The following is a 26925-nucleotide window of genomic DNA, read 5'->3' as shown; positions in this document are numbered from 1 at the left end:
AAAAGTTATAAACATCTAATATAATTAGTATTTGATCACTGATATAATTAATAAAAGTCCTGAGGGGAAAAGGCAATTCGTAATATTCTATTTGTTGACCTAATTAGCTATATGGTATTCTCTTTAAAATAAATCTACTAAATGGTTCATTTATGTTAGATACTTTTCTCTACGTATATTTCATAATTTGAAAAAAAATCAAACAAAACTGAAAACAAAAAGCAAAGATCCTCAATAGATCAGTTTAACAGGAGTAAAGAGATAAATATTGATATGGAAGAGAGAAGTGATGAAATTACCTAGACTGCAGCCCAAAGACATGGAAAGGTGAAAGAGAGGTCAAAATGCATGGAGAATATTGTGAGAACATCTAACACACATCTAATTGGAGTTCAGAGGGGAAGGAGAAAGAGAATAGGACAGAGGCAATATTAAAGATGATGGATAAAAACTTGATAAATGGTACTAATTCACAGATTCATAGAGCCTCAAAAGATAAAAAATCAATACCTTAAAACTATATGATGCCAGAATCTGAGAAGCAGACAAAGAGGAAAGACAGGTAATCTTCAAGGAAGTGACAATTAAACTGACTGCTGTCTTATCAACAACAATGGAAGCCAGAATCCGGTGAAATGAGATCTTCAATATAATGAGAGAAAATAATTAAATCTAGTGAAAAATATCTTTCAATTTGGAGCAACTGGAACTCTCATGCATGCTGGTGGGAGTATAAAACCATAATCCCCATATTAATTTTTATTTTAGTTACATAGTTGAATGGATTTAATGTTCATTTGTAGTAAACTCTGGAAAACAGTTAAGCAGTTTCTCATAAAGATAAACATACACTCACCATATGGCTCAGCAATTCGATTACTAGGTATTTATAAGAGAAATGAAAACATGTTTACACAGAGACTTATACATGAATGTTCATAGCAACTTAATTCATAATAGCCAAAAACTGGAAAGAGCCCTCAAGTCCATCTACCTATGAAGAGATACAGACATTGGGACATACTCATACAACAAACTACTACTGAGCAAAAAAGGGGAACAAATTATTGTTATATGTAACAATGTAGATGAATCTCAAAAACATTATGTTTAATGAAAGAAGCCAGACACAAAAGAGTACAAACTGCATCATTTCATTTATATGAAGTTCTGAGAACAGACAAAACTAATTATAATGATAAATATCAGAGCAATGGTTGCTTGAGGTGGGGGGCTGGAAAAGGACTGACTATAAACAGGCATGAAGGAACTTTCTGGAGTGATGAAAATGTTCTATATTTTGACTGGGGTAGGGGTTACACAGACAGACACATTTGTCAAAACTCATCAGACTGTACATTTAAGATGTGTATATTTTATTATATGTAAGTTAGACCTCAATTAAATTGATTTTTAAAACATCTTTCAAGATTAAGGGGAAAATAAAAATATTTTGATACTAACAAAAACTGAGAGGTTTTTGCCTGTAGAAGATCCTCACTGAAGTAATTTGTAAACTATATTCTTCAGATAAAAAGAAAGTGATCCAAAATGGAAAGTCTGAGCCAAAAGAAGGAAAGAACAACAAAGAAGTAGCAAGGATATGAGTAAATCTAAACAAATGCTAACTTTAGAAAATAATACTTTGTGGAGTTAAAAATAGAATTAAACTATACCTGATAAACAACAGGCTACAATCCAGAAAGAGGTGATTGGAATTAAAGTGTTCTAAGATTCTTTTGTTGTTTAAGAGGAGGATAAAGATAATTATTTACGTTGGATTTTGTGGAGCTAAGTGCATGTTAAAATTTCTAGATTAGCTACTAAAAAGTAGAAACAGAGCATATAACTTCCAAAGCTAGTTAAGAAAAAAAAATAACACATTAATACAAAATGAGGCAAGAAAGGAGAGAAAAAAGAAACAAAGAAAAGGAGACAAACAGAAAGCACAAAGCAAGATGGGTAAACATAACAAATAAATAAACTAAAAGTAGTTGTTTGTGGCAAATTAGCATGAGTTGGTGGCTCCCTCTCTCAAAATCAGTCTGGAAAAGCTATAGAAACAAGAGAAACGTGGATTCCAGAAATCTAACAAAAGGAAGCTTGAAAAATTCCAGTGAGACTTAAAGCTGCATTAAACTGCTATGTGTGATGAAGATAGATGGCTGAAGACAACAGGGTCAAGTGCAGCTGAGGTAGCAGTGAGAAGATAGGGTGGATAACAAATCTTATTTTAAAGTCTTATTCTTGCCTCTCTCCTTTTTACCATGGAACAATCATTTCTTGCCCCTTCACTCTAGACATCAGTTGGTGTTCATAAGATAAATATCAGGGGAATGGAGAAATCCTGTTGGCTGAGGAGTTGAAAACAGTTGTGGACTGACCAACTGCCCTCAGGCGTTCAATTTCCCACTCCCTCCTCTTACAAACTGTAGGGGGACAGCTCCTCCCAATGCCACTAAGGCTAGACAGATCAGTTTCTGTTGTTTCTCTCTCAAAAAACCTTAAGTAATATATATGTACATATGCATTACTGATTCTGGAATCATTTAACATCTTTATTAGAACATGCTTAGAGAGAAAAAAAAGAACTTTAAAAATTTCCAACCCTTAAATATTGAGAGAAGTAGGATGTTGAAAATGGATGCAGTAAAGTTTATAATTTATCTTTAAAATACATTTAGCTTTTGTACTTGCTGATCCACACAACTTTGGATAATCAAGCTTAGGATCTTTTAATGTTCCATTGCTTTTAATTTTTTAAGTAAAGATCAATGGCCCCAGTGCCTCTTTACCTTAAGAGATGAGCTAATAATAATGGTGGTTGTCCATTTTATTTTTTCTTTTTCACCACTTTCAGCCATCTGTCTGTCTTTGGATCAACCCAGCTTCTAATGGTGCCACAATCTGAGAAAAACAAGAGCAAAAATAACACACAGAAATGGCTGATGAATTAGTAAATTAAGGATAGAAAAAAAACTAGGGTAATGGAGACATTCTAAAGAATATTTGAAAGTCAAAATTTGACACTGAAAAACTGTCTTGTTATACATCAAGCTTTTTCAATACTATGCTTCCATTAACAATTATTAAAAGCAGTGGTTCCCATTTCAGAGCACTAACTTAAAGACGACTTGAGTCAGGAACTATGAAAGGTCTGAGGTTTTATCCTGCTGATAAGCTAAAAATTTAGCCTGCCAGAGTTTGATGGATATAGCAAAAGACATAAGACTCTTGGATTGCAGGCAAAGGACAGTTCTTTACTCACAACAATAGGAGTATCATCATTTTCTTGCAGCAGTTCCCCAAGTGCAATTCCCACAGAGTGATGGGACAAAGGCCAAGTCATCAGCACACACAGTGGGCTGTATTATTGGGAAGGAACCCTGAGCTTAGGAAACCCCAACCTTTTACAATGGGCTGCAAACAACCTGCCCTCTGCTGTAGAGGGAAACACTATCTCTAACTTACAAAGCTATTCATTATACAAACATCCTTGAAAAGACAGTTCAGAGGTTGGACCAGGATATTTGCATTTCTAACAAGTATATTGGTGATGCTGTGGAAGCTGTTCTGGGAACCCTTCTTTAAGAACCACTAAACTAAAGGAAGGAAGAGCATTCCAGGCAACAATAACAACAAAGCACTGTACATTGACAACCAGACAATAAAAGAAAATGATGTAATAAGAGAACTCCAAGAAGTTCAGTGTGCTAAAGTGTAAGGTATATGTGTCTGAGGTGGTAGGTGGGAAGAAAGATAAAAATTAATTACTGCAGGGTCAGCCCAGGGGTGTAGTGGTTAAGTTCACGCGCTCTGCTTTGGTGGCCCGGGGTTCAGAGGTTTGGATCCCAGATTCAGACCTACAGAGCACTCATCAAGCCATGCTGTGGTGGTGTCCCATATACAAAATGGACGAAGACTGGCATAGATGTTAGCTCAGTGACAATCTGCCTCAAGCAAAAAGAGGAAGATTGGAAACAGATGTTAGCTCAGGATCAATCTTCCTCACACATACCCAAAAAGCCAGGGGGGTTAAAAAATAAAGACTAATTCTAGAGGCAGAATGAAGGTCATTGTCAATAGATTTAGTTTGGTGTCCAGTGGAAAGGGAAAGAAGCAAGAATATGCTGGCAACAAGCAAGAATATGTTAGAGTATTGGTGGGGGAGAGGGATTTGGGGTAAGATTGCAAAAGACAAAATGGGTGCTTATGGCTTTTATGATCCAGTGATGATGTGGAGTGTATGTATATAAGGCATACATTCAGGCCTTTTGGTAGGAGATCCATGGTGTAGTAGAAAGAGTACCAGACCAGGAATTAGACCAGGATTCTAGTCTTGCATCTAACACTGTGATCACTCAATGTCTTTCAGCCTATTTTTACACATATACAATGACATACAATGAGAAGAATAACTGGGCTTGCCAATATCTCAGAGTAGTTAAGAAAATCAAATGACATAATACATATTAAAATATAAATATATTGTATTATTACCATCATCATATACTTTAGTCAACCCCTTCAACCAAAACAAAATAAACCACTTTCACAAGACCTTCAGTACTTTTTTCAAATGTTCCAACACAAATAATCCCTCAGTTATATTTTTTCCCCTAGCGATCTCTTCTCACTCCTGCAGACTCTGGCCTTTCCTCTTCAACATAAACTGGATATTTCCCTGGGCCTGATTCATTAGCTGTCATCCTGGGACTATCCTTCACCTCTCTCCTAAGTTAGAGCCCAATTTCCCTTTCCTTGATTTATTCTTTTGTTTTGCTGAAGCATTCTTTAGTAGTTTCTTGAAAAAAGGATGCATGGTAGGTAGATAATGTAGATACAAAGATATAGATATACTTGAGCCCTTGCATGTCTGAAAAAATCTCTATCCTATCTCCATATCTGATTGATAGTTTTATATATACCTATATATCTTAGACACATTTTCCTTCAGAACTTTACAAATATTACTCCACTGTCTTCCAGTCAACGAATGTAGCTGTTGACATACCATGTTGATTGCTATTCCATTGTAACTGACTTATTTTTCATTTGTTTGTTCTAGAAGCTTTTTTGGTACCTTAATGTTTGGTGTCTTTCTTAAATCTCTAGTGTTCTGAAATTTCACAATGATGTACCTTTGGGTAGATCTTTTTACCTACATCATGCCAAGTACTCAGTGGGCCATTTCAATCTGAATACTCTTGTTCTTCAATTCTAGAAAACTGTTTTAGCATATTTGATATTCCCACTCTTCTATTTTCTCTCTTTTTTGCAGCTATTAGTTGGGTGTTAGCTCTCATAGCTTGATCTTTAATGTCTTCTCCTGTTTTCAATTTTTTTTGGTCATTCTCCAGGTGATTTTTCTGACCAACTCTTAAGAAAATTTTTTTTTTTTTTGAGGAAGATTAGCCCTGAGCTAACATCCGTGCCCATCTTCCTCTACTTTATATGTGGGACACCTGCCACAGCATGGCTTGCTAAGTGGTGTCATGTCCGCACCTGGGATCCGAACTGCTGAACCCAGGGCCACTGAAGAGGAATGTGTAAACTTAACCACTGCAGCACTGGGCCGGCCCCTTAAGAGATTTTTTTAACAACTTTTTTTTTACTGGTTGCCCTAGAGTTTGCTATATACATTTACAACGAATGCAAGTCTACTTTCAAATAACATTATACCCACTTCATGAGTAGTAAAATACCTTATAATAAAAAATATTCTTAATTCTTCCCTCCTCTCCCTTATATCATTGCTGTCATTCTTTTCACTTTTACATAAGCTATAATCATCGAACACATTTTTATCATTAGTTTGAACAAACTGTTCATCTGTTAGATCAACTAAGAATAAAAGAAATAAAAGTTTTTATTCTAAATTATTCCTTCTCTGTTGCTCTTCTTTTATTTATATAGGTTGAGTTTCTGATATATATCATTTTCCTTCTCTCTTAAGAAATTCTCAACATTTTTTGCAAGACAGGTCTACTGGCAACAAATTCTCTCAATTTCTGCTTATCTGAGAAAGTCTTTATTTCTCCTTGACTTCTGAAGGATAACCTCACAGAACACAAAATTCTAGGCTGGTCCACTATTTCACTCAACAATTTAAATATTTCACTCCACTCTCTTCTTGCTGGCATGGTTTCTGAAGAGAAGTTGGATATAATTTGTATCTTTGCCCTTCTTATAGGTAAGGTGCTTTTACCTCTGGCTTCTTTCAAGATATTTTATCTTTGATTTTCTGCAGTTTGAGTATGATATGCCCAGGTGTAGGGTTTTTTTGGCATTTATTCTGCTTGGTGTCCTCTAAGCTTCCTGGATCTGTGGTTTGGTGTCTGACATTAATTGGGGGAAATGGAAATTCTCAGTCATTATTGCTTCAAATACTACTTCTGTTCTTTTCTCTCTTCTTCCTCCTTCTGGTATTCACATTATGCATATGTTACACTTTTTGTAGTTGTCCCACAGTTCTTGGATATTTTGTTCAGTTTTTTTCAGTCAATTTTCTCTTTGCTTTTCAGTTTTGCAAGTTTCTACTGACATATCCTCAAGGTCAGAAAATCTTTCCTCAGCCATGTCCATTCTACTAATGAGCCCATCAAACGCATTCTTTATTTCTGCTACAAGGTTTTTGAGCTCTAACATTTCTTTTTGATTCTTAGAATTTCCATCTCTCTGCTTACATTATCCATCTGTTCTTGCATGTTTTCTACTTTCTCCATTAGAGCCCTCAGCATAACAACTATAGCTGTCTTAAATTCCAAGCCTGATAATTCCACCATCCCTGCTCTATCTGAGTCTGGTTCTGATGCTTGCTGTCTCTTCAAAGTATGTCTTTTGCCTTTTAGTACGCCTTGTAATTTTTTGGTGAAAGCCAGACACGATGTACTGGGTAAAAGGAACTCTGGTAAAAAGGCCTTCAACGACATGGGGGTAAGGTGTGGCATGAGAGGAAGCATTCTATAGTTATGATTCTGTCTTTTTGTGAATCTCTGCCCCTGAGCTGTGAACTTGACAAGTGCTTCTCAGTTTTTTCCCCTTCTTAGGTGAGATAGGATGGCTGGAGGGACCTGAAACTGGGTATTTCCCTTCTCCCATGTTGATTAGGCTATGATAACACTCCAACAAGATTACGCTCTGGTAAAATAGTTTCTCTTGAGGGCAAACATTTTTAAGAAGAATAGAATTCTCTGGCATATTTCAAAACAGTTATCTTCCCCCACCCCACGCCAGAAGCACAAGGGAATTTTTCTCCAATATTCACTGTGAGAAACTGGTAAGGCTCTTGGAGTAGAACTCACAAAATGTGGGCCCCTGCTATGGAATGAACTGTGTCCCCTCAAAAGTCATAGCCCCCAGTGTGATGGTATTTGGAGATGAGGCCTTTGGGAGACAATTAGGTTTGATGAGGTTCTGAAGGTGGGGCCCTTGTCATAGGATCAGTGCCCTCATAAGAAGAGACACCAGAGTGCTTGCTCTCACTCACTCGCTGCCATGTGAGGACACAGCAAGAAGGTGGCTGGCCACCTGCAAGCTAGGAAGAAGGTTCTCACCAGAACCCATCCAGGCTGGCACCCTGATCTCAGACTTCCAGCCTCCAGCAGTGTGAGAAAATAAATGTCTGCTGTTTAAGCTACCCCGTCTATAGTATTTTGTTATAGCAGCAGCTCAAGCTGACTAAGTCAGGGCCTCCTAATGACTGGGTCTCCCTGGAGTTTTTAACTCTCAGGCTTATTGACACAGAGTCTCCAGCAATTTGTCAGTTACAGTTTAGGGTTTTCTACCACAGTAGAGTTCAGGCAGAGGTTTCTGCTCCAGTAAGTTGTGATTCTCTGTATCTGCCTGTCTGTTTCTAGAATTTTCAGAGAAGTCTGCCCTGAGACATCACTTCTCTGACAGATCTAAGAAGATTTGATGGTTCTTCAGTTTGTTCAGCTTTTTACTTGTTAGGAAAGAGTGACTACTTCCAAGTTCTTTACACGCTGGACTGGAGGCCAGAAGCCAAGGGGTTTGTTTTTTCAATTTTAAACTGTCACATAAGATATATCAAATGATAAACTATCATTTATATACACATATATATATATATAATTACTAGAAGCTCTTTTTTATTCTCTGATCATTCCTTTCCATGGCATCTTCTTGTTTTATGTATCCAATATCTCTCTTATCTCTCTGAAGTAACTAATTACATATTTTTAGAAAAATTTTCTTCTGTTCTCCATACTGCCTCTGTTTTCTCCAGGTCTCATGTCTTTCTCTTTGTGTGATCTAATTTTCATGTTGGAAGCTTTCCTCAAACATCTGATAATCCTTAATTATCTGTTCTTATTCATGTACTTAATTATTAAAAAAAATTATGTGTTTACAGGCACTATTACAAATACTTGAGGACACAAGAGTGAACAAAACAGACATCTTCACCCTCATGAAGCTTCCATTCTAGTGAGGAGATTCAGACAATTAAAAAACAGACAAATTGGGGCTGGCCCCATGGCCTAGTGGTTAAATTCAGTGTGCTCCACTTTGGTAGCCCAGGTTCATGGGTTCAGATCCCAGGCATGGACTTACACCACTCATCAGTCATGCTGTGGTGGCAATCCACATATAAAGTAGAGGAAGACTGGCACAGATGTAAGTAGAGGAAGACTGGCACAGATGTTAGCTCAGAACTAATCTTCCTCAGCAAAAACAAAAAACAAAAAAACAGACAAATACAGGTGACATGTAGAGAGTGATGCAAGACAATGATGAGCCACAGAGAAAAATAAATCAGGGTATATGGGGAATGAGTGCTGGAGGCTATTGTTATTTTATGTTGGATGGTCAGGGAAGGCATCTCTTATAAGGTAAGAATTGAGTAGAGAATTAAAGGAAGTGGGGTCACTACAGAGCTGGGGAAAGAGCTTTCAAGACAGAGCAAAGCATATATGCAAAAGCTTTGAGCCATGTGCTTACTTGGTTCTAAAACTGAGCCATTAAAAAGCTAACTGGAGTTTTATTTGCTGGCTATGCCTCATCAACTGGAGTTTACAGTAAAATGATTAATTAGCAAACCAAGCTTTTCACAGAGATAATCTCCCCAAGTTAGTATGTAGAGGTCTATTCACTAGGGCTGTTCAGTTTCTCTGGCGAAGACTCTTCCAATCTCCTACCTAAGGGATTATAAACTTTCTGGGAGAGGTGGAAACCAAGGGTTCTGAGGATACAACAGTTTAATGCATATATTTCACTTAATTCCGCTGTTTTCAGCCACATACCTCACCCCCAGCCTCTGTTGTGCCTGGTATTCCCAAATCTATCTTCCCCGTTCAACTTCTCCAGAAAATAAACTTCCAGCTTTCTCCATAGGAGAACTGTAGGGTGAGCTTGCCCAGATGTTTAGGATGGAGGAGAGAACCTGAGGAGGTTCTAATGGATCTGTATATAAACTTTCAAACAATATTTCCTTCTTCCACGCATTGCTCCTGATGTGTACCAGTACCTGATTCTTCCAAGTATAGGACTAAGCCTCTCAGAGAGTTCATGAAGCAAACCTCTTTCTTCTCATTAATTTCTCCTTTTATAGGCACTTCGATAACTTTCTTTTATAACCAAATCAATTATCACTCCTCTCTGTTTTCCAGCTTCCCAATACTCATTTAAATCTCTCTCTGCTATTTTATTCCTCTCAATATATTTGTTTATGTGGGTTAATTTTTTTAAAACTTCTTTATTATCACTTCAGAAGTGTTTGGAGAAGGAGAGAAGATAAACAAATGGGGTCAATCTGCGATTTTAAACTAGAAGGCTGTGGTTATCTTGATTAATTCCTTCTTTGTTTTCACTGTCATTATGTACATATCCCTGTGCTATATACAGAATACTCTCATATATATATGCCAATTCTAAACACTACCAAAATTCTCTCAGGTTTCTCACTGAAACAATCCTTATCTCTGCAAATCCAAATTCCATATCTCAATCTACAAAACCTTCCCAGACAAATATTATCCCACAATTATATTTCCTGAATATCATTAAAGAATTGGCCTTTAATTGTTTGACATATGAATTTACCTCATTATAATCCCTTAACACATAGCACAGTGTGTTTATTAAGTAGTTAGTCAATGAATTATGTTCCTATAACATTAGTGATAAGAGACAGTGATATTAACAGTAAGCTTCTAGTAACCAAAGAAACTATTTCAATTGTAGGCAACATCTCATATATTTAACTTCTAACATCTCTCAGAGGGAGAAGACATCTTCCAGTGCCAAGTATTGTCCTAGGCACTTCACATATCTCACTCATCTTTCAACAATCCTCTACGTGTCAAGATTCCCATTTTATAATTTTGTGACTTACCACATTATATTGAAATTACCCATTAATCCACCTATCTTGCTCTTCAACTTAAATTCCTTGAGGGCAGGGACTGTGACTTCATATTTGACCTTCAGGGTTCAGCACAATGACTGGCACATAGTAGACACTCAACAGATATTTATAATACTGAACTTTAAGAGCAAGTATTTAGCAGATTGATTCCATGGAGGACTATAAGACCAAATGTATTTATGAAATGGCCCACACTACATCTCAAGAATTTGCTGGACCAAGATCCTAGAGAGAAGGAAAGCATAAAAAGAGATAAACCCAACATGCGGTACCATTTTTCCCTGAATGCATTTTCTCTTTAAAAGTTGTGGCTGAGAGGTGAGCAGACCTTTCAGCAGTCTAAAGTGGTTAGAGGAGGGAAATGGGAAGGTGACTGACTCTCAGTTAGGATTTTGGAGAGTCACACTTGATCACCGTTATCTAGCAAAACTGCGTACCAGAAGCAAAAGTAAATTCCCTACAGAAGAAGATAACATCACCCAGAGCCTCCAATTATAAATTAACACTATAATTTTGCAATCATAACATCCAGCATACAATAAAAAATACCCAAGAATACAAAAATATTAGAACAGACTGAAAACCTAGGGAAAAAGCTGACTGTAAAGAATAGATCAACAGGAGATTAAAATATTGGTATTATCCTAACTATAAAATAACTATGATTGAGATGTTCAAGATATTATAGGACAATTTTGCAGAGAATCTGAAACCATAATAGTGAATCAAATGGAGATTCTAGAAATTAAAAGTACAAAAATTGGAAACAACTCAATGGATGCATTAAACAGCAGATTAAAAACAAATGAAGAAGATAGGTCAGAGGAAAATATCCAGACTGAAGTAGGTTAAAGAAAAGGATGGAGAATACAGGAAAAAAAATAAACATACAGGACATTATTAGTCTTATGAAATGGTCTAACAAAGAAATAACAAGTCTGAGAAAGAGAAGAGAATAGGGCAGCACCAATATATGAAAATAGAGTGACTGATAATTTTCCAAAATTGACTAAAGACACCAAGTCATAGGTTCAAGAATCATAGTAAATTCCAAATAGATTAAGCAAAGTAACAGATTAACAAAGTAAAACTGCTGAAATGCAAAGACAGGGAAGAAAATCTTAAAAGGAACCAGTGCAAGAAAGCATATTACTTTGAAAGGGGAATGATAAGACTGAAAGCTGACTTCTCAATAGGTACAATGGAAGCTAGGATGCAAATGAATAATAACTTCTGAGTGCTGAAAGAAAATATTTGCCAACATAGAATTTGGGATAATTATGTTTTGAAAATGAGGGAGAAAGAAAGAAAACTTTTTTTACATTTTATTGAAGTCATAATAGTTTATAACGTTGTGAAATTTCAGGTGTACATTATTATTTGTCAGTCACCACGTAAGAAAACTCTTAAGACAAAAATAGAGCCAGAGACTTTGTCACTACTAGATCCATACTTAAAGGAGATACTAAGGGTATTCTTTAGGCAGAAGGCAAATGACACCACATGGAAGCACAAAGATGCCAGAAAAAAATGAAGAGTAATGGGAAGAGGAAATACAAATACATAGGTAACTCTAAATCAATAATAATTGTATAAAATAAGAATAACAACATATAGTGGAGTTTAAAACAGATGTAGAATTAAAATATATGACAACAATACCAAAAAAAGCCAAGACGATAGTAAATGTACCTAAGGTGCTTTAGGTTCTTCAGTTGCCTGTGAAGTGGTAAATGTAGTCATTTATATTGGACCTTGATAAGTCAATGACACATGTTGAAATTTCTGTGTTTAACAAATTATGGTAAAAGACTACGAAGCTAATGGAGAAAAACAGATATATACAAACAAACAAAACAACTTCAGAAATCTAAAAGAAGGCAAGAGAAAGGACAAAAAAGGAACATATAGCATGAGGAAAACAAATAGTGAGATGGTATATTTAAACCCAAATACATCAGTAACTAAATGTAAGACTTGTTTCTACAACTAAAAGAAAAGATTTCCCCAACGTAGGGGGGAAAAACTATATCCTGCTCACATTAGAAACACTTTAACTACAAGGATATAAAAAGGGTGAAAGTAAAAGTACAGAAAAAGATATATTATACAACCATAAAGTAGTTAAGTGTTTCTAAAGAAAGCTGCCACTAGCTGTTAACTCATATCCATGCGCAGAAATGAAAAGTATCATAAATAGTAAATAGGTGGATAAATATAAAGACTGAATAAATATATTTTTTCTCATTTCTTCTGTTCACTTCTCTAAAAGACGTGAGTTTATAAAGCAGTAACTATAACTGCACTGTTGGATTTAGTGTGCGAGTGTAAGATATCAAGGCAGAGGAAATGGAGCTATAGTGGAGGCAAGTTTCCATATTTTTCTAGAATAAATTAGTATTAATCTGAAGTGATAAATTAAGACGCATATTATAGTCCCAAGAGAAAGCACTAAGAAAATAACCAAAAAAAATTCAAAAATACAACAGAGGAATTAAAGTGGTATACTAAGAACTATTAATGTAACACAAAAATGGTAGTAAAGGAGGAACAGAGGAACAAAAAAGACAGAGACATATAGAAAACAATAATATGGCAAATCTAATAGTGGTGATGGTTGAACAGCATAGTGAATACGCTAAAAATCACTAAATTGTACACTTTAAAATGGTGACTTTTGTGTTAAGTGGGTTATATCTAAATTTTAAAGATTTGAATGACAGACATAAATCCAGCCATACTGAACAATTAATTTAAATGTGAATGGATAAAATGTTCCAGCCAAAGCAAAATCCAACTATATGCTGTCTTTAGATTCAAAGGATATGAGTAGATTAAAAGTAACAAAATGGGGGCTGGCCCCATGGCTGAGTGGTTAAGTTTGTGCGCTCCGCTTCAGCGGCCTAGGGTTTCACCAGTTCGGATCTGGGAGCGGACATGGCACCATTTGTCAGCCCATGCTGAGGTGGCATCCCACATGCCACAACTAGAAGGACCCACAACTAAAATATACAACTATGTACTGGGGGGACTTGGGGAAAAAAAGCAGGAAAAAAAAAAGGAAGACTGGCGAAAAAATATTTACAAGCCACTTATCCGACAAAGGGTTAATCTCCATAATACACAAAGAACTCACACGGCTTAACAACAAAAAAACAAACAACCCTATCAAAAAATGGGCAGAGGACATGAACAGACATTTCTCAAAAGAAGATATAAATATGGCCAATAGACACATGAAAAGATGTTCATCATCGCTAATCATCAGGGAAATGCAAATCAAAACTACACTAAGATATCACCTTACACCCGTTAGATTGGCAAAAACATCCAAAACCAAGAGCGACAAATGTTGGAGAGGTTGTGGAGAAAAAGGAACCCTCATACACTGTTGGTGGGAATGCAAACTGGTACAGCCACTATGGAAAACAGTATGGAGATTTCTCAAAAAGTTAAAAATAGAAATACCCGATGACCCAGCCATCCCATTACTGGGTATCTATCCTAAGAACCTGAAATCAGAAATCCCAAGAGTCCCTTGCACCCCTATGTTCATCGAAGCATTATTTACAATAGCCAAGACGTGCAACCAACCTACATGCCCAGAAACTGATGATTGGATAAAGAAGATATGGTACATATACACAATGGAATACTACTCAGCCATAAAAAAAAGACAAAATTGGCCCATTCGCAGCAACGTGGATGGACCTTGAGGGTATTATGTTCAGTGAAATAAGCCAGTCAGAGAAAGACGAACTCTATATGACTCCACTCATAGGTGGAAGTTAACATATTGACAAGGAGATCTGATCGGTGGTTACCAGGGAAAAGGGGGGGTGGGGGGAGGGCACAAAGGGGGAAGTGGTGTACCCACAACATGACTAACAATAATGTACAACTGAAATCTCACAAGGTTGTAATCTATCATAACATTAATAAAAAAAAAAGTGAAGAAAATAAAAAAAAAGAAGACTGGCAAGAGTTGTTAGCTCAGGTACCAATCTTAAAAAAAAAAAAGTAATAGAATAAAAAAAGATATACCATGCAAACAATAACCATAAGAGAGCTGGTGTGGCTATATCAATAAAAATCAAAATAGACTTTAAGATAAGGAATATCAACAGGGACAGAGAGAGACTTCATAATGATAAAAGGGTCAATATATCAGGAATATATAACAATTCTAAGTATTTATCCTTCTAACAGAGACCCAAGATACATTAAACAAAAGTCATATAAAAGAATGTTCTCTAACTACAACAGAATTAAATTAGAAATCAATATAAATAAAGAAAAAATTGGGGGAATTTCCAAATACTTAGAAATTAAACACAGTTATAAATAACTCATGACTCAAAGAAAAAAATTATAATGGAAATTAGACAATATTTTGAACTGAATGAAGACAAAAACACAACATATCAAAATTTATGGGACATAGCTAAAGAAGTACTTAGAGGGAAATTTAAAGCTTTAAAAGACTAAATTAGAAAAGAAGAAAAGTCTCAAATTAGTCTCCAACCTTAATCCACTCTAAAAAACTAGAACAACAAATTAAACCCAAAGCAATTAGAAAGAAGGAAGTAACAAAGATTAAAGCAGAAATCAATGAAATACAAAACAGAAAAAACAGTAGAGAAAATTAATGAAATAAAAAGTTGGATCTTTGAAAAGATCAAGAAAATTGACAAACATTTAGCTAAACTAACCAAGAAAAAAAGAAAGAGGATAAAAACTACCAAATCTGGACTGAAAGAAGGATAGTCACTGCCAATCTTTCAGAATTTAAAAAGATTATCAGGGAATACTATAAACAATTTTGCGCCAACTAATTTGATGACTTAGATGAAATGGACACTTCTCTAGAAAGATACAAATTACCAAAAGTGAAGAAACAGAAATAAGAAAACAGAAATCTAAATAGATCTATTAACAAGAAATCAAATTAGTGAGGCTGGCCTGGTGGTGTAGCAGTTAAGTTTGCTTGCTCTGCTTCAGGGGCCCAGGGTTCACAGATTTGGCTCCCCAGCATGGACCTACACACCATCAAGCCATGCTGTGGCAGCATCCCACATACAAAATAGAGGAAGACTGTCACAGATGTTAGCTCAGGGCCAATCTTCCTCACCAAAAAAAACACAACCCATCAAATTAGTAATTAAAAATCTTCCCATAAAGAAAAGCCAAGGCCCAGATGGCTTCACCAGTGAATCCTATCAAATAACTGTTTCAGAAAACAGAGGAGAAGGGAACAGTTTCAATTCATTTTGTTTTTTTTTTTAAGATTTTATTTTTTTCCTTTTTCTCCCCAAAGCCCCCTGGTACATAGTTGTATATTCTTCATTGTGGGTCCTTCTAGTTGTGGCATGTGGGACGCTGCCTCAGCGTGGTTTGATGAGCAGTGCCATGTCCGCACCCAGGATTCGAACCAACGAAACACTGAGCCGCCTGCAGCGGAGCGTGCGAACTTAACCACTCGGCCACGGGGCCAGCCCCTCAATTCATTTTTTGAGGATACTATTCCCCTGATACCAAAGCCAGACAAAGACATCACAAGACAAGAAAACTAGAGATCAATTTCCCTCATGAAAATAGACCCAAAAGTCCTTAACAAATTATTAGCAAACTGAATCCAGAAATTTATAAAAAGAATGATAGACCTTTTAAAGTGAGATTTATGTGAGGACTACAAGACTGGTTTAATATCCAAAAATACACTCCTGTACAGGGGCTGGCCCTGTGGCCGAGTGGTTAAGTTTGCATGTTCGACGGCCCAGGGTTTCACTGGTTCAGATCCTGGGCACAGACATGGCACCATTCATCAGGCCATGCTGAGGTGGCATCCCACATGCCACAACTAGAAGGACCCACAGCTAAAAATACACAACTATGTACCGGGGGACTTTGGGGAGAAAAAGGAAAAATAAAATCTTAAAAAAAAATAATTTGCTGTAATAAGCCATATTTATTTAATAAAGGACAAAAAAATTACTGGATCATCTCATTAAATGCAGAAAAGGCATTTGATAAAACCCAACACACATTTATAATAGAAATACTCAACAAACCAGGAATAGAAGAAAACTTCCTCAACCTAGTAAAGGGCACCTACAAAAACCCTACAATCCACATCATACTTATGGTGAAAGACAATGTTTTCTTGCTAGGAACACAGGCAAAGATACCCGATATGGCCACTTTATATATACTGAGAATATAATTTGGAAAGGAAAAAGTAAAACTGTCTTTATTTACAGATGGCATGATCCTGTATTAGAAAATCCTAATGAATACACATATGCACAAACTACTAGAATGAATAAGCAAGTATTACAAGGTCACAGGATGTAAGATCAATATATATTAGCAATGAACAATATAAAAATGAAATTAAGAAAACAACTGCATTCACAATAATACAAAAAACAATAAAATAGTTAAAAATAAATTTAACAAAAGAAGTGTAAGACATATCTTGAGAACAACAAATCATTGCTACAAGAAATTAAAGAAGATCTAAATAAATAGAAACATTCTATGTTTATGGATTGGAAACTCAAAACTAATAAAGACAATTCTTCCTAAATTGATCTATAGATTCAATAAATACAATCCCTATCAAAAATCCTAGTAGGTTTTGCTTTTTTTGGTAGAACTTGTCAAGCTGATCCTAAAATTTGTGTGGAAATGCAAAGGACCTAGAATAGTCAAAACAATTTCGGAAAAGAACAAAGTTGGAGGACTTACAAAACCCAATTTCAAAACTTACTATAAAGCCACAGCAAACAAGAGACTGTGGTATTGGCATAAGGATAGACAGATAGATCACTGGAACTAAACAAAGAAATAAACCTTTACACTTATGGCTAATGATTTTTGACAAAGGTGCCAAGGCAACTGAGTGGAGAAAGGACAGTCTTTTTTCCAAAAAATTAGGGAAGACATAACACTTCCTAACACCTTCTAGGAGGCCAACATCACCCTGATGCCACATCCTGACAAGGACAAGACATAAAAGGAAAACTACAGGCCAATATTGCTGATGAATATGGACGCAAAAATCCTCAACAAAATATTGGCCACCTGAATACAGCAACACATCAAAAAGATCATACACCATGATCAAGTGGGATTTATACCAGGGACACAGGGATGGTTCAACATCTGCAAATCAATCAATGTGATACACCACACTAACAAAATGAGGAATAAAAACCACATGATTATCTCAATAGATGCAGAGAAAGTATTTGACAAGATCCAACATCCACTTACGATAAAAACTCTTAACAAAATGGGGATAGAAGGAAAGTACCTCAACATAATAAAGACCATATATGACAAATCCACAGCCAACATCATACTCAACAGGGAAAAACTGAACGCCATCCTTCTGAGAAGAGGAACAAGACAAGAGTGCCCACTCTCACCATTATTCAACATTGCACTGGAGATTTTGGCCAGAGCAATTAGGCAAGAAAAAGGAATTCAAATAAGAAATGAATAAGTGAAACTCTCACTGTTTGCAGATGACATGCTTTTATATATAGAAAACCCTAAAGAACCCATTGGAAAACTATTAGAAATAATCAACAACTACAGTAAAGTTGCAGGGTACAAAATCAACTTACAAAAATCAGTTGCATTTTTATACTCTAATAACAAACTAACAGAAAGAGAACTCAAGAATACAATCCCATTTATAATCACAACAAAAAGAATAAAATATCTAGGAATAAACGTAATAAAGAAGGTGAAAGACCTATACACTAAAAATTATAAGACCTTACTGAAAGAAAATCGATGATGACATAAAGAAATGGAAAGATATTCCATGCACATGGATCAGAAGAATAAACACAGTTAAAATGTCCATACTACCCAAAGCAATCTATGGATTCAATGCAATTCCAATCAGAATCCCAAAGACATTCTTCATGGAAATAGAACAAAGAATCCTAAAATTCATATGGGGCAACAAATGACCCTGAATAGCTAAAGCAATCCTGAGAAAAAAGAACAAAGCTGGAGGCATCATAATCCCTAATTTCAAAATGTGACTACAAAGCTATAGTAATCAAAACAGCATGGTACTGGTACAAAAACAGACACACAGATCAATGGAACAGAATTGAAAGACCAGAAATAAAACCACACATCTACCGACAGACAGCTAATCTTCAACAAAGGTGCTAAGAACATACAATGGAGAAAGGAAAGTCTCTTCAATAAATGGTGTTGGGAAAACTGGACAGCCACAAGCAAAAGAATGAAAGTAGGCCATTATCATATGCCATACACAAAAATAAACTCAAAATGTATCAAAGACTTGAAGGTAAGACCTGAAACCATAAAACCTCTGGAAAAAATATAGGTGGTACACTCTTTGACATGGGTCTTAAAAGAATCTTTTTGAATACCATGTCTTCTTGGACAAGGGAAACAAAAGAAAAAATAAACAAATGGGACTTTATCAAACTAAAGAGCTTCTGCAAGGCAAAGGAAATCAGGATCAAAACAAAAAGACAACCCACCAACTGGGAGAAAAATATTTGCAAATCACATATCCAACAAGGGGTTAATCTCCATAACATACAAAGAACTCACATAACCGAACAACAAAAAAACAAACATCCTGATCAAAAAATGGGCAGAGGATATGAACAGACACTTCTCCAAAGATGATACACAGACGGCCAACAGGCACATGAAAAGATATTCAACATCACTAATCATCAGGGAACTGCAAATCAAAACTACACTAAGACATCACCTTACACCGTTAAAATGGCTATAATCACCAAGACAAAAAATAACAAATGTTGGAGAGGGTGTGGAGCAAAGGGGAACTTCATACACTGCTGGTGGGAGTGCAAACTGGTGCAGCCACTATGGAAAACAGTATGGATATTTCTCAAAAAACTAAAAATAGAAATACTATATATGACCCAGCTATCCCACTACTGGGTATCTAGCCAAAGAATTTGAAATCAACAATTCAAAGAGACTTAGCCACCCCTACGTTCACTGCAGCATTATTCACAATAGCCAACACGTGGGAGCAACCCAAGTGCCCACTGACGATTGGATAAAAAAGATGTGGTGTATATATACAATGGAATACTATTCAGCCATAAAAAACAGACAAAATCATCCCATTCGCAACAACATGGATGGACTTTGCGGGTATTATGTTAAGCAAAATAAGCCAGACAGAGAAAGACAAACACCATATGATTTCACTCACATGTGGAAGATAAACTTACCGACAAAGCAAAGAGTTCAGTGGTTACCAGGAGGAAAGGGGCTGAGGAGGGGGCACAAAGAGTGAAGGGGAGCACTTATAAAGTGATAGAAAAATAATAATGTACAACTGAAATTGCACAATGGTGTAAACTTTTATAACCTCAATAAAAAGTAAAGTAAAATAAATATAAAGAGCTATTCCTGGCTCCAAAGGTGGAGGGCCAGATTTGGCTCATGGGCCATAGTTTGCCAAGCCCTCCCTAAGACATCCATGATATATCATGACTTTTCTTCTCTCCTATGCATCTAGAATGGTATTAGCCGTGTATCACCTTGACACAATTGAGAAAATAATCACTCAAATTATCTTCTATAGGTTTAATTCTCCCATAGAACCCCTGTTGAGAATAGCTGCATTACAATGACAAAAGGTAAAATTAAAAAAAAAAAAAAACAGAACTGGTAAGGATCTGAAGCAACAAGGACTCTTACACATGAGCAGTTGAAGTGTAAACTGATATAACCCTTTTGGAAGATAATTAGGCATTGTTGGAGAAGATAACCTGCAATGGGCCCTCAGTGTCCCTGCATGTTTTTACTGGATATGCCAAGAATATAAGACTATAATGACTACTCTTCACCCAAGTCATTTTTCATTTGTAATGGGCAACATTGAGAAATGCAGTAAGCAGGCTTGTTACCACTCACCAATAAGTATTCTTCCCCTCAGTGTTCCTCTCTGGATGTGCATCCATCTGGGTCCACTTTTGTTACTCCCACACATCTAACCTACTGTGAGATTTGAGGGCCAGGGGAACCAACAGGAACCTGAAGCTTTGGCTACTGCTTTTGCCATGAATTTTTTTAAAAATCCTGTTTCTGATCCCAAGCATCTTGCATCTTCTGCCAGCATCAATAAAACAGTAATTAGGCAACCTTGTTAGCTTGCAAGTAGGGTAAAATCTCAAACTTTTCACAGCTCTTGACAGGCATTATCTACTAAAGTTGAAGACACACATAAACTTTAACCCAGAAATTACACACCTAAATTCATACTCAAAAGAAATGCATGCAATGTGTACCAGGAGATTTGGACAAGACTGTAACAGCATTTTGTTTACTTTATTCTTCCTACTTTGTTTTTCTTTTCAATCGTACTTCTCAAGGCTAGAATGATCCATGTGGTAATGGATTAGAGTCGGAAACACCAGTATGAACTCATTGACAGCTTAATACAGATATAAATAAATTTAGAAATACTTAAAGATATGTGTATATACATGGATTAGTACACACACACATATTTCTTTGCTTTGTCAGCTGAGAGGGGCCTAAATAATGATACCCTAGCTGCAAGACGCACACCTAGTAGCCAGACTTTGGTTTCTAATACCATTCTGTAAAAGAAACCAGAGCTCTTTAAAGAAATGGTTGATTCTAGCACTGGGATGGGAAATACATAAAATGAGCCTAGAGCATTACGTAGTGCCAGAAAGTAAGGAAGTGATTAAAAAAAAAAAAAAAACAAAGAAAAACCCACATTGAGAGGAGCATGTGACAAGAGTAGAGGAACCAACTGAAAGAGATCTCAGTTGCCAAAGCTGGAACAATCTGAGCAGCAAAATAAATAAAATACTATTATATTATAATTCAAAGTATAAAATAAATATCCATGAGTCCATACTTATATAAATGATTAAACAGTAATAAATAGGGGAGAAGAGACAAATCTCCTGACATTGTCTCCAAGAGACACTGGAAAAAGCTCAGCCAGGTGGTGAAAATCTCCATCAAGAGTGATAAATCATGTTGATAGTATGTACCCTTGACAAGACAGACGTAGTCATCTTCTTCTCAATAAACCATAAACCCAGTCCAATCACGAGAAAAACACCAAACAAATTCCAGTAGTAGAGCATTCTACAAAATATCTGACCAGCACTCCTCAAAGTGGTCAAGGTCATCAACAACAAAGGTCTGAGAAATTGTCACAGCCAAGAGGAACCTAAGGAAACATTACAAATAAATATAATGTGGTATACTGGTTGGAATCCTGGAACAGAATAAAGGACGTTAGACAAAAAACTAAGGAAATCTGAATAAACTATGGACTTTAGTTAATAACAATGCAATAATACTGATTCATTAATTATAACAAATGTAGCACAAGATGTTAATAGGGGAAAGAGGTATAGAGTGTGTGGGAACACACTATGCTATCACCTCAATTTTTCTGTACATCTAAAATTATTCTAAAATATAAAGTCTATTTAAAAAAAAAATCCTACCTCTTCTTCAAGGCCCATCAGAAATCCTAACCCCTGCAAGCAATTATCCCTGATACCCTGAAATTAAATGAGACCTCTCCTTCCTCAGAATCTGCCTTATAACCCCTCTGTTGAACACTTATATTTTGCCCAAGAAAATTATTTATAAACATATTTCATTTCCCCCAAATCGTAAGCTTCTTAATGTCAACCAAATTTATATTCTCCATGTTACTTAATACAAAATTAGTTCAAAGCAAAATTTAGAAAACAACTAATCCAAATGAAAGTCACTTTCAGTGACAGTTAATATCTCCTAAGGCGGTTTCATTCTCCTTTTGAACAACTCTAATAATTAGAAAGTTCTTCCTGCTGGGTTGAAACCAGCTGCTCTATAATTTCCTCATTTATTGCATGAACGAGTGAATGACAAGTTAACTAGCTGTATGAGACCAGGGACACCTTCTGTTTTATCTAACACTGTATCTCCAACACCTGGCACACAGTAAAGACTCATAAAACATTTGTTTTTGAGTTAGTAAATGGCTAGCCGGCTGGGGGAAAGGCTGCGACTTTTATTTCCACTCATACAATTTAATTTACTGTGTAGCTAATGACAACCCCCCTGATAACACACTCGCATAATATATAGTCATTCCAACGTTCACACTCATATGTAGGTTTTCTAAATAACTTTAATTCATTTAACTAAAGCTAAGAAAGTTTAAGTAATTTTGTACACTAATAAGTGACAAAGGAAGTGGGATCAGCAGATCCCCAAGAGCGTACTAGCAACGACTAAGAATAACCGGAAGGACAGGGCCGAGGCAGGAGGCTCCCTCAGCATCTCGGGGAAACGCTCCGGAGCAGCCGCGGAGACTCGCCGCCGCGGCCCCGCCCCCCCAGCTGCGTGACTTCCGGCAAGTCACTTCCCCTCCTGGTGGCCTGCTTCCTCATCTTCAGAAGTTTGGAGTTGGGGCGGGCGCTGGGGAGTGGTTAAGTTCCCGCTTGCTTCAGCGGCCCAGAGTTTGGCTGCTTCCGAACCTGGGCGCGGACATGGCACCGCTCATCAAGCCACGCTGAGGCGGCGTCCCACATGCCATAACTAGAAGGACTCACAACTAAATATGCACAACTGTGGGGGTGGGGGTGGGGGGATCTTTGGGGAGAAAAGGAAAAATAAACTCTTTTAAAAAAGAGTCTGGACTTAATGGCTCAAGCCTTCGCCAGTTCCAAGGCCCGAGTATTGTTGTTACGGTTTTGTTTTCCACCAAGTTGTCAAATTTAAACACATTTAGCGCTGCACAACAATCGCCTGTAAACTGTTCTTCCCCGCAGTCGCCCCTGTCGTCCGGGAGAGAAAGGGCCCTGCAAGGGGCGTCCCGGCTCCCTCGGCTCTTTACAAGATCCGGTTTTTTCCCCGGGGGCGGGCGGAGGGACGAGGTCAGGAACAACTCTTACAGTAAAGAAAATAGAAATTCGCGGCTTCTGCAAAGGAAGTGGTGCTAGAATCCCACATAAACAACCTGAGGAAACCCCTTTCGACTCACGGCTCTCAAAGGATGAAGAGGGTGGGGAGTCCTCACCCCCAGGCCAAGGCCCCGAGGAAAGATCTGATCTTGGCAAGTCTGAGGAAAAACACCTTCGCGGAAGAACGAATAGAGAAAAACGCGAAGAGCCAGGTCCTGGGCAGCCTCGTCCCAAGGCTGCAAACGCACCTGATCAGCAGGTCCTTCGTGCCAGGTCGGCCGTTCCCAAGCTTCCAGAAGCTTCTATACGCAGCGAGAAGCGCCGCGGGCGGAGCGGAGAGGCCCCGACGTCCCTGCGGCCGCTTCTCCACGGGCTGGGCTTCTGCGCAGCCGCAGACGCCGCTCCCGGGGCTCCGCGTTTCCCGCTCTTTAGACGGCGGTTTGCGCAAACCCGTAGGCGGTTAAGAAAAAGCAAGGTTTTTTCATGTTAGACTTGGTTCCCTGGAATTGATTTTTCACAACTTTGTAAAATTCAGGTGCAATTCTTGTACTATTACTATTAACATGAAATCAGAGTGGCCTCTGGTCTATGCAAATTACGAAAAAATACTCAGTTTCATTAATGGCTGTGAAGATAACATATGGAGGCCTGTGTGTTTGCTCTTCAGGACTCTTTTGTTTTCAGACCTAACTGAAGCTCAGCGAGTTATCAGGCGCTGGTGCTCACAACTGTAAAAATTTAGAAAGAAAGAAAGAGAAAAACCACTACTCACCTAGAGCCTAAAATAGTTAGGATACAAAACTATTTGTGTCTTACTTTATAAAACTTGTATTCCTGAAAAAAAGGTGCTCCAGGAAAAGTCCTTTGGAGCACATTTGTAATGTGGATTACTTACTCCCTGAGGTAACCATTTTGTAAATTTGGAGTTTCACATAACTGATACATTAAAATTTGGTACACTCTTTTGCTGCCGGTTGGATGGTTTGTTAAGGCAGAACAGGACAGATCAGAAGAGCCAGGACCTGGCTCCAGCAGCACTTTCTGGGTTTGGGAACTCAAGGAGTTGACTCAGTGGCTGGTGTGTGTGTGTGTGTGTGTGTTGGGTTTGGGGGGGATTGGTGCTGCCAGAGGACCCTCCTTGGAAGGTCCTCACATTTCAGAGCAGGCTAATAGAAAAGGGGAGGGGAAGCACCCAAGATTAAGCAGCAGAGGGTCTCAGCAACAATTCAGGGTTCCCTCTCCACCTGTGATACTACAAGGAGACTTAGCTGGGTTGAGGGCAGAGACTCCAATTCTGGTAGGGAAACTGGCAAGTGCAAAGAAAGGTCCATTCTGGGGAGGGTACTGAAGTCTTGGGCAATTCACCAGAATAGGGAGGGAGAAGAAAACGATTTTATTGAGAACCTTCCTTGTACCAGGCACTATACCAGGTACTTACATACATGATCTTTTAATCTCCATAAACCCTGTAAAGTATATGTTATTCTCATTTTAAAGATGAGGAAACTGGAGCTGAGAGAGATTGTTACTTGGCCGAGATAACACAGCTAGTGAGAAAAGAGCTGGGATTCAAACCTTAATCTATCAGTTGTCTAGGCCACCTCCCTACCTCTCCAGCTCCTCATCCACACACAGACCCAGTTGTAAGATCTGGGACACACCATTTGGGTTACCTGAGTAGCAGAAATGACTTAACAGAAAGCCACAGATAGCATTGTTTGCTGTTCCTTCCTTCCTTTAATTTTTCCTTCCTTTATTTGGTCAGTCAACAAATATTTGGTTGTGTAGAAGAAAGATCTTAGTCTCTGGAATCAAATAGCCTGGCTTCATATCCTGCCTCTACCATTTACTTAGCTATGTGACCACAGATAAGTCACAACTTCTGAGTTTTATCTTAGAATAAGAATAATTGGTTAGTTCATAGGTTGATATATGTAAGCCTTTTAGAACAGTGCCTAGAAGATAATAAGCACTCCATATGTTTACCTGCTATTCTTATTAGTATTCAGATGTTCTCTTAATATTATCTGGTAATTGTACTATATCTGCCTGTCCATTTATTATCCCGCTCTCCTAGGTAACTGTTTCATACCTTCTCTCCTCAAATCTCCAGCACTTATTCCTCATCCTCACTTTTAGCTGAAAGACTTGCTTGCTGTTTAAATGAGCTAAATAAAAGCATTCAAAAGTGAACTTCCAGAGATGTCCACAAGCAAATCTACCATCATCTGTACCCACAAATCCTGCTTTCCCTCCAATTATAGTAGATGAACTGTGCGTGCTCTCATATAAGGCCAATCCTCCAGATGGACGCTAGATCCTATGTCTTCTTGTTTAGTCCAGAACATAGTTCCAACAATTGTCTTCTGTCTCTTACGTCATCAATTTTCTCCTCTCCAGTGAACCATTCTTAATGGCAAATAAATATGCTGTTGTTTCTCCCATCTTAAAAATCTCTTGATCCCACTTCCCACTCCATCTAATCATCCCATTTCTCTGCTCTCCTTTGCAGTAAAACTTGAAAGGACTGTCTATAATTTCTTTTTTTTTTTTAAGATTTTCTATTTTTCCTTTTTCTCCCCAAAGCCCTCCAGTACATAGTTGTGTATTTTTAGTTGTGGGTCCTTCTAGTTGTGGCATGTGGGATGCCACCTCAGCATGGCCTGATGAGCAGTGCCATGTCCGCGCTCAGGATTCAAGCTGGCGAAACCCTGAGCCGTCAAAGCGGAGCGCCCAAACTTAACCCCTCGGCCACGGGGCCAGCCCCTGTCTATAATTTCTGTTTCTAATGCCTCTTCTCCCATTCTTTCTTAAACTTAGGCCAGTTAGGCTTTTCCATTTCTACCATTGGCGTAGATATTGCTCTTGTCAAGGTCATTGCTAAATCCAGCAGACAATTTTCAATACTCATTTTACTTGGCCAATCAGCAGCATTTGTTGCAGTTGATCACTTCCTCCTCTTGGAAGCACTTTCTTCCCCATACCATGCTCTCATGGTTTTCCTCTGACCTCACTGGCCACTTTTCAACATCTTTTATTGTTTTTCCTCAATACCTAACCTCTTGAGAGCACCCCAAGTACAATCCTTGCACCTCTTTTTTTCTCTGGCTATAGTCTCTCCCTTGGTGATCTCATCAACTCATGGCTTTAGATAAATCTGTGTGCTAACAAATCCCAATTTCTATCTCCAGCCTTAGCCTTTCCCCTGAACTCCAGATTGGTGTAAGCAACTGCTTATTTACTATTTCCTCTAACAGAAATCTCAAATTTCACATATCCAAAACTGAACTTCTAATTTTCCCCTACAAACCTGTACCACCCTTAGTCTTCCCCATTTCAGTTAATAACTCACATCTTTCCTGTTGTTAAATTTAAATAACCTTGCTTCTCTGTTATATGCCCCATCTCATCCATCAGGAAATCTTGTTGCCTGTACTTTCAAAATATATCCAGAGTCTGACCGCCTCCCCGTCTGAACTACCATCAACTCTTGCTGGATTATTGATAGCCTCTTAACAGTTCTCCCTGTTTATGCTGTGCCCCCTTAAGTCC

General features: G+C 37.6%; 1 protein-coding gene across 3 annotated transcripts in view; it reads right to left on the bottom strand.

Annotated features, from left to right (window-relative positions):
• C18H1orf146 (chromosome 18 C1orf146 homolog) overlaps window positions 1-23719 on the bottom strand; it is a 47214-nt gene extending 23495 nt beyond the window's left edge. For 2 of the 3 annotated variants that reach the window (XM_046645472.1, XM_046645470.1), the window contains exons 1-2: window positions 23622-23719; window positions 2796-2907 (exon numbers count right to left, since the gene is read on the bottom strand). In XM_046645472.1, coding sequence (XP_046501428.1) covers window positions 2796-2864 — 69 coding nt within the window. In that variant the 5' untranslated portion in view covers window positions 2865-2907; window positions 23622-23719. Of the gene's footprint in view, window positions 1-2795; window positions 2908-23453; window positions 23585-23621 lie in introns of those variants that run through there. The other variant, XM_046645471.1, reaches the window with a different exon arrangement.
• Between the last annotated feature and the right edge of the window lie 3206 nt (window positions 23720-26925).

The sequence above is a fragment of the Equus quagga genome, chromosome 18, assembly GCF_021613505.1.
Source record: "Equus quagga isolate Etosha38 chromosome 18, UCLA_HA_Equagga_1.0, whole genome shotgun sequence".
Classification (NCBI taxonomy): Eukaryota; Metazoa; Chordata; class Mammalia; order Perissodactyla; family Equidae; genus Equus; species Equus quagga.
Note: the sequence above shows the minus strand (reverse complement) of the source record. Positions and strands in the feature narration are given on the sequence as shown.